The 8,592-nt window shown below is 39.4% G+C and overlaps 1 protein-coding gene across 1 annotated transcript; it reads left to right on the forward strand.

Annotated features, from left to right (window-relative positions):
• Window positions 1-328: 328 nt before the first annotated feature.
• Window positions 329-3,659, forward strand: LOC117945688 (vitelline membrane outer layer protein 1 homolog). Its single transcript, XM_034873326.1, has 4 exons — window positions 329-597; window positions 1,506-1,618; window positions 2,816-3,122; window positions 3,589-3,659. Exons 1-3 carry the CDS (start codon window positions 388-390, stop codon window positions 2,997-2,999), a joined length of 507 nt encoding a protein of 168 aa, XP_034729217.1. The 5' UTR covers window positions 329-387; the 3' UTR covers window positions 3,000-3,122; window positions 3,589-3,659.
• The last annotated feature ends 4,933 nt before the right edge of the window (window positions 3,660-8,592 follow it).

Consider the following 8,592-nt stretch of genomic DNA (forward strand, 5'->3'; position numbering starts at 1 on the left):
AACAGCAGTCTTTGCAACACAAATTACATGACTTCCTGAGTGTAAAAGGTTCTGTTGCTGAATTGCATTTCTATAAGCAGCACCGACCTGTGTTTTTTTATGGTTTTGAGAATTGTTAAATTCCTGTAGATTGACAGCATGTTGTAATGTGAAAGATGAATGCATTGTTAGAAGCCCTTAGCAGAGACCCTGTGTCTCTTACAGTGAAAAAAAACATTTTCGTTCTCAAACACCAGCTGTTAAATCCCACGCCACTCTGTAAATTATTCAACCTGATATGAGTGCTCTATTTTGGAATTGACTGAGGAGCTATAAGAGCTTTGAGCCTGAACCACCAGAACTTGTCAGTTGGCTTTCAGAGTGAGACACTGCCTGACTGCTATCAATATGGCCAGTCTTTTCACCGTTGTGGCCATGCTGGCTGTGTTGTCCTCTGGGTTATGTGAGGAGAAAACCTTTCTGCAGCGAGCTGGTGCGGCCTTTAACAGCAGACAGTACAGATCTCTGCTTACTGTGACCAACGGAGAGCAGTTTGGAAATTGGACCTGGCCAGAGATGTGTCCAGACAAGTTCTTTGCTGTTGGCTTCAGTGTTAGGGTAAAGCCACTGACTCTCTCACACATACATATTCTATTTCATATGGCAAGGTAAAGAGGGCCACAACACATGCTAAGCATTTGTACTAGCTGGGACAGGTGTTACAAATCAAGGCAATCGACTTGCTGAATCTTCTTGGCCACAGAGAGATTAATGTAGATGATATTTTTCTATTTACATATCTAGGCTTTGTCAGTGGTGGAATGTAACTACTGTAAGTACATTTACTCTATTACTGTACTGCACAAATTTGAGGTGGCCTACTTTTACTTGAATTCTTTCCTTTTCTAGACACTTTCTAATTCTCCTCTGCTACATTTCAGAGAGAAATATTTTACTTTTTACACCACTACATTTATCTGACAACTTTAGTTATTCCATTGCAGCTCAGCAACAACACCAACAGGGAACTCGTACTAAAAAGACTTTGAAAGAGACATCAATCTTGTCTCCCATCTTAAACTGGAGTTGAGTTAGGAGGAGATAACTTCACAGCCAATAAGGAGACTAGGAACAATTACAGGTCTAAAATGAATGGGCTGCATGTGAGTATAATTTAAGAAAGATGTGAAAAAAATGCAAACCCTTTCCTTTAGGGTGGTGGGAAATATCTGTTTAAAAGTAGCAAAAAAAGAGAAAATAATCTTGACAGACCTGAGAAAACTACACTGAAAAACAATCCTTTATGAGTGTGTAAACCTGCATGCACAACCATTGTCATTGAGAAAAGCTCTGTTTGCGATACTAACCCACACTTTTCTGCATAGACTGCAAACACTAAAAACAGTCTACACTTTTACTTGGTTTGGACTTTCATGCAGGCTACTTTGGCAGCTGTTTCACCAGAATAACATAACATAAGCGTATTTGACGATAGTTGTTGTGGGAACTGTTTTCGGTTTTCTCAGGTGGAGGCTAACCAGTACGGGGCGGATGACACCGCTCTGAATGGGATCCGCCTCATCTGTGCCAAAGATGGGAACCGAAGCTTCCTGTACTCTATTGAATCCCACACTGGCTAGTGAGTAGCTACCAACGGTACCACCTTCTAACGTAAAATATAGATGTGTTTCAGTTTTTAAAACATGGAATGAACTTATTAATGAGTTAAAAATGTGTACTTCTTTGTTGAATTTCCAAAAATGTGAACATAAAAATGTAAATTTTCAAATTTGTTACTTGGATTGTACTCAAGTGTTTGGCTTCATTTAGTTTTGTTGTATTTCTGGGTGATTTGATAAGGATTATGGGATAGGATAAGCAAAATAAGGCTTCGCTTCGGCCAACTCCTTTTTCAGTTAACTACGGGGGGAAATTGTGGGAAAAATATTGTTTATTCCATGTGTGTTAACCGAAATAAAATTCCTCATCATCATCACCATCGTCCTCACCCTTTCTGAAGGGCTTTAAATTAGATGTTTTAATAGTTAGTTAATAGAAATAATGAATTAATGCTTTACAGGTCAGTTATATTCCACTTATAATAACCGATTTGTATGTATCATATAGGACACATGCCTTTGGAGTGAGAGACCTGGGTTCAATTCGCAATGCAATACATCAACCAATGTGTCCCTGAGCCAGACACTTAACCCATAGTTGCTCCAGATGTGTGCAACCTCTGACATATATAGCAATAAGTAAGTCGCTTTGGATAAAAATCGTCAGCTGCATGACATGTAATAATTATATCTGATGTATAAAGTACAAGTAAAAGTCCTATTAACCAATAATAAAGCCATTGGTTAAAACTACAATAAATGGTGCCTTAATAACCATTTTGGGTTCAATGTGTCCCTGTTAAACACAATGATTTTAATTTCAGGGATCCAGCATTCAGCAGGAGGAATTCCGATGTTAGACAAGAACATATCAATAGAAATACTTTCCTATGCCTACTTTGAGTATGTCTGCCACTTGCTAAAATATTTGGATTGATGTCTATAAACATGCAGCTGTTTGTTGCTGTGGCCAGACAGTGTAACAGTGGGACTAACCTGGCAGCACTATAAAAGATTAAATGAGAATTAGATAAATAAAGTAGGTACTTTGAAAGCAGCAGGAAGCTGCAGACTGGCAGTTTCCCATCACGTTCAGAAGGGAAATGAAAGCACTGTATCTGCCAGGATTGCAAATTAGGTGTTCAGATGTTGAAATGTCTCGACTCCCCCCCCACTCCCCACTCACACTCTCTTGTATTTCCTCCTCTCCTGTCCAGCTTTGGTGACTGGACCCAACCCCAGTACTGCCCCAGTGGCGTGCTCTCCTCTTTCCAGATTCGCGTGGAGCCCCATCAGGGTCTTTTCGGTGATGACACGGCCATCAACAACATCAAGTTCCGCTGCAGCAGCAACCCGACGCTAGAGGGGGCCGGCATGGACTGGGGAGAGTACGGCCACTGAAGCCAGGAGTGTCAAAATGGAGGAATCTGTGGCATCGAGACGAAGATGGAGGAATACCAGTATGGCCTGGACGACTCCAGCCTCAATGATGTGCGCTTCCATTGCTGTGACAAGTCTCAGCAGGTAAGATGAAGGGGTTTATTTTTAACAAACCAAAATTCAGACACAGTGGAGGGTTTTAATGACAAATTCCCACAAAGTAAAGAAGTTTTTTGTTTTTTGAAAGTCTGTGGCTTTATTTTGATTTATTTGAGTGAGGCACCAAGCCACACCAAACATGTGCAACCCTGATCTCTTACACTAACCTGCTACAAGATGCAAGACAATCCAACAAACTTTTTTCCCCCGAGCACTTTAAAGACTGCTTGTCCATATTGGCTTGAAAGTACAGAACAGATTACCAAATGGATGTTGGGGTGAGATTGTTTTGTTTTAGGGGATGTACAATTTGGGACTGTCTTACATTTTTATTGTATAAGAAGTTCGCAGGAATTTATAAAACAATTCAAATGTCAAATGTAATATATTCGGTTTAAACAGTGCATTTCATTACTGTTCATGAACTTGTGTTTGGTGTTTTTATTGACAGTGATCGGCCGGTGAATATCAGCACGCCTGAGCAGTTTGATCCAAGACCTTGAATTCAATGCTGACAAATAATAAAAAGGTCTTGAGCTGAGTGTCAGTTCCTTTCTTTATGAAAACTAAAATACAACTGAGGTCACAGTTTAGAGCAGTCAGCAATAATGCTCGTTGAGTGTCACGTTCAGCAGGAAAAACAGAAAGATTATGGAGAGCTGCTCCAAATCAAGAGCTCGTCTGAAGAGCCTCTTTTTTACATCATGTCATCCCCTCATCACCTCTCATCAGCATGAGGGCAGCATGTTTTCATATCCAGTCTAATGAGCAAATGAGCTCACAGCAAATAAGCGTGAGCACAAAACAGAGCCGCTGACACTGGCGTTTCCCAGAATTCCTGCTGGAACTTAGGTAATTAAGAAAGGACAAGAGAGAGGATATTAATTAATTCACAGTTTAAGGCCTGACAAAGGTTGATAAGACACTGATTGGCACACACAGAGGTAATTGTGTTAATTAATCTGTGAGTGTTTAATCTGCTAACACACATGTGTGTGCGGAGGTTTGGGGAGGGAACTCAAGGACATTATTAAACACGCTGTAATGGTTTTCAGAAGATTTAGCAAGTCAAGGCAAAGTGATTATAGTCACAGCTAGTGCCTCTCTGTTATGGTAATGCATACACTCAAGCTGACCTCATATCTAAGTTCAAAGTGTACTTATTGGAGTTGGATGCTCAAGTGCACTTGTTGACCTGCTTGGGAAAACAGATATGCTCGGATCCGCAGGAGGAGGGTTGACAAGGAAAACGGCTGTGTAGGGAGCTCATTTCAAGTTGCCTATGTACTGTAAAAAAAAACTCTGTCCATAATTTGTTGAGTCTAAAAAGTAAAGATAAATGCCTATTAAAGTTCTGGGGGCCCAAGGTGTCATCTTCAAATGGCTTAATGTGTCTTAACAACTAAACTTACTGACTCACTGGTGTGACAGTCAGTACAAATACATGCTGTGCAGCCAAACTCAAAGAACTTTACTTTAAAGTGCCCATATCATGAAAAGAAAATTACTTTTTCTGCGATTTGGGATGTTATTTTGTGTCTCTGGTGCTCCACACGGATACAAATTTATTAGGAAAAAAAAAACATCCATGCTGTTTTGAGTGAGATACAGGTTTCTGAATGTCCTCTGCCTTCAGTCTCCGGGAGAGCTGTTCAAAATCTCCACGTCTTTCTACGTAACTAGCCGAGACGAGGTGGCTTACAGTAACATGCTAGAGCTAGCATGCTAGCTCGTTCTCAATGACAAAACATTACTACAACACACACTAGTTTACCATAATCTCCAAAAGGACTAATTCCATGTCCATATTCTGCAGGTATTCAACAAGTTCCCCTTGTGTAGATGAAGTCTCCCAGCTAATCCTGCCTTAGACTGAACAAAGTTGGAAAAACAGTAGCTAGCTGAAGTTATCATTATCTAGCTACTGTGCATGTGCTCCCAACAATGATAGTAAAGAAGTGAGATGTCTCACTCTGTAGCTAAAACAGAGACCTACACACACAGGGTGTAAACAGGATCTGCAACAATGTGCAGTACAACAAAAATATGGTGTTTTTTGAAAATAAAACTATGTAAACTTATTCTGGTACAACCTCAAAATGCAATTGGGAACCTGAGAATAAGCGCAATATGAGCACTTTAAAGCTTGTTAAATTGCGGTGCTGAAAGATTTCAAAGCTACCAGAAATGTCATTATGTGTTTTAACCATTAAATTAAATTTCTATAAAATAATGCATAACTTAAGGCATCTAGCCACTAAAAACATAAAGAACATAGAGATAAAGAGATAGAGAGAAGATAAAGATATACAAATATACTTTATAGATATGACATAATCTCAATAAAGTTATGGAACAAGTGGATACATCACATACTGTCACATAGTGTGGAATAAGATCCTTTTTAATAACCTTATTCTACTTGAAGGGGTATTCCACTTCCATACAGTTGGCGGGACTGTATGGATTGGTAAAAATAGAAACAGTAGAGACAAGATCTCCAAAGAGAATAGAATAGGTGGAGCTTCAAAAATGCTGGATACTACATTTCCCATAATGCACATCAGTAATATCTTTCATTGGCCCTTCCCTGCCTGCGGGGCTCTCATCTTTCTATCTTCAAACCCCAAATTTCTAACAAAGTTGGTTTAATCTCAGTCTCCAACCTAACTCAAGATAACCCTGATGACATCATATTAATCTTGTATTTATTATTTTTAGGGTTATTTTCATCACACTGCTAGTTTCAGAAGCCTAGTGGCACTCTCCATCACAAGTAAACTGACATGTACTCTTGTTACTGTAACAAAGTCATTTTTTGTGTACTATTTGGAGTAAATCCTGTAATTTCACTATGTATTTCAAGTGGCATCTCTTTCAGAGTAGACCTACAACCAAATATCACATGAACTATTAGTGGAACAAAACAAAATATACTACTACTACTACTACTACTAATAATAATACTAATAATATAGAATTAATTCATCATGGGTTGAGATTAATATTATGGTACATTGTGTATAGGTAAAAAAAATAAAAAATCTACCTTAATAAACACTAATGCACCACCCGACCAGAACGCCCAGTGACCCAAATCAAACATGCCCAGACAGAGGGGCATGCTGGGTCTAGCTAACATGCTAAATGCTAACATGCTGGTGTATGATTTCACTGATTTTCACAGAGTAACTTTTGCTCTCAGTGAGCAGCTAGAAATTGAGTGGACAAATGTGTTTACGGAATAAGAACGACGAGCAGAGAAGTTTAACTGGAGCAGATAGCTTTGGAGGACTTTGGGGTGCACACGTTCAGACAGGTGAGTTCAACAACAAAACTGTGGCCTAGTTTTGTAACTTTACTGTACACAGGAGGGCACTTGGTTTACCTACAAACATTGCATTGTGTGTGTGTGTGTGTGTGTGTGTGTGTGTGTGTGTGTGTGTGTGTGTGTGTGTGTGTGTGTGTGTGTGTGTGTGTGTGTGCGCGCGTGCGTGCATATTGTTTTGATTATAATGTGTGTGTGTTTGTCCTGGTACTGTGGAGTTTATATTTGTAGCCTACATGTGTGCATGGTCTGCTTTGGTGTTGTTTTATTCTGCTGTTGATCCAATGAGAAGTGGCAGGTTGTGTAGCCTAATGATGCTATTTGCATTCTTTTTGTGTGGTGTTCATTTGTTTTGGTCAATATTGTGTAATTGTCATTTGTCTATTTCCTGCTTGTTAATTCTAGTGAGACCACACAGACAAAGGCAGTTATATACATGGGCTGCAAATGTCCGACTATAGAAATGGAATCTATTGGACATAAGGGTATTTTAGAGGTCACATGGGGCTCTTTGGATGCTTTATAGGCCTTAGTGGTGAATAGTGAAAATCGAGAAAAGAATAACCATGTTATTGGAAAAGCTGGAACCTGTAAAAGGTTGATGATTTGTATAAAAAATAGAGATATTATAAAATTATAAGTTCTAGCGGTTCTTTTTGTCTTGATCAAATACTCTATCAACTGACAACTACTTTATTTTGAGGTCTATTTCACTGAACATGATGCCTTAACCAGCCCCTAGATGGCAGTGCTGCGTCAACTGTAATTTGAACCCACATCTCACTAGAAACAATGACTTTCATTACTTAACACATTTAATATAAACATCTTACTTTGATTTAAAGTGTTATAAATAAATTGATTAATCAATTTAATGTTGAACAGTAGGGGTGTGAATCACCAGAGGCCTCACGTTACGATATCATCACCATACTAATGTCACGATACAATATTATTGGGAATTTAAACATATTGCAAGATTCTGCGATACATTACAACGAATTACCTTTTTTACAACTTCAGATTTTTCCCAAATATTAAATTAGGTCAACATCTGTTTTTAAAAAACATTTTTTAAAGAAGATGTTTTGCGCCCCTGCAGGACTCGGTCAACATGGGGCAAATGCTCTTGCTTGGTGAGCTAGAGGCAACCTAGGCCAGCTGTTATATCTAAAAACACAGTGCATATATCTGTTTGTTCATCTTACTTTATTGTCAAGTAGACAAACACAAGTATAATGAAAGATTGATACTTGGCTTGTGTGTATTGATACAGTATTGCCACAGAAAATATTAACTACTATCCTGGATCCAGTTTTCCCCCACCCTTACTAAATGGTGCAGCCATGTAGCTCCCGCCTCTCAGTGAACCATAGCGGCCCTATGGGCACAAAGGCCTCAAACCTGCATTGAATCAACATCAAACCTGGCCCTAATGCTGCCATGGCATCCTGAATCACAATCATAAAAACAACATTTCTTCAACTCTCAGAAAGAACTTCATCATTCAAAACCCGCTGCATGCCCAGCAAGTTGTTGTGTATACCTCTGTGTCTTAGTGTGGAACCTTAAGGATGTAACGCTGCCGGTCATATGTCTAATGTCCAAACCGCAGGCTCAATGTGTTTCTGACTAGCTTAGCGCTTCGCCAGCGGTCCCCGATCTGCCTCAAGTGCAATTAACGCCTCCTGTAGTGAACAGAATGGATGTGGTGTTGGTGGTTATGGTTGAAGGCAAAGCCCTACTACTAATGACCTTATGCTCCCCTGGGCTCCGAGCTCATTGCTTATTGATCACACCGGCTGTGTTGACTCAACTGTAAATATACTTCTGTTTATAAAACACCGTAGGGTTATTATTGTGGCTGCCGGCCTCAGTTTTTAAGTGAAATATTGATGCATGAGGGACAGTTTTGGGACTGAATGGCATTGTTTTGATGTAAGGGCTAGATGAATGGTATTGCTGTGGTGTTTGGGTGTAATAGCTATAAAGTTGATCTATTGCAATGTTCCCAGTAATGAAGGTAATAACCAGATGGAGCAGATTTGAAAACCCCACAGTTCTCTCATTCTGCTTCTTTTGGTATTTTCACTGTGTTCACTGGACTGAAGTTGTCATTTCATCTTT

Source organism: Etheostoma cragini, chromosome 6 (assembly GCF_013103735.1).
Source record: "Etheostoma cragini isolate CJK2018 chromosome 6, CSU_Ecrag_1.0, whole genome shotgun sequence".
Classification (NCBI taxonomy): domain Eukaryota; kingdom Metazoa; phylum Chordata; class Actinopteri; order Perciformes; family Percidae; genus Etheostoma; species Etheostoma cragini.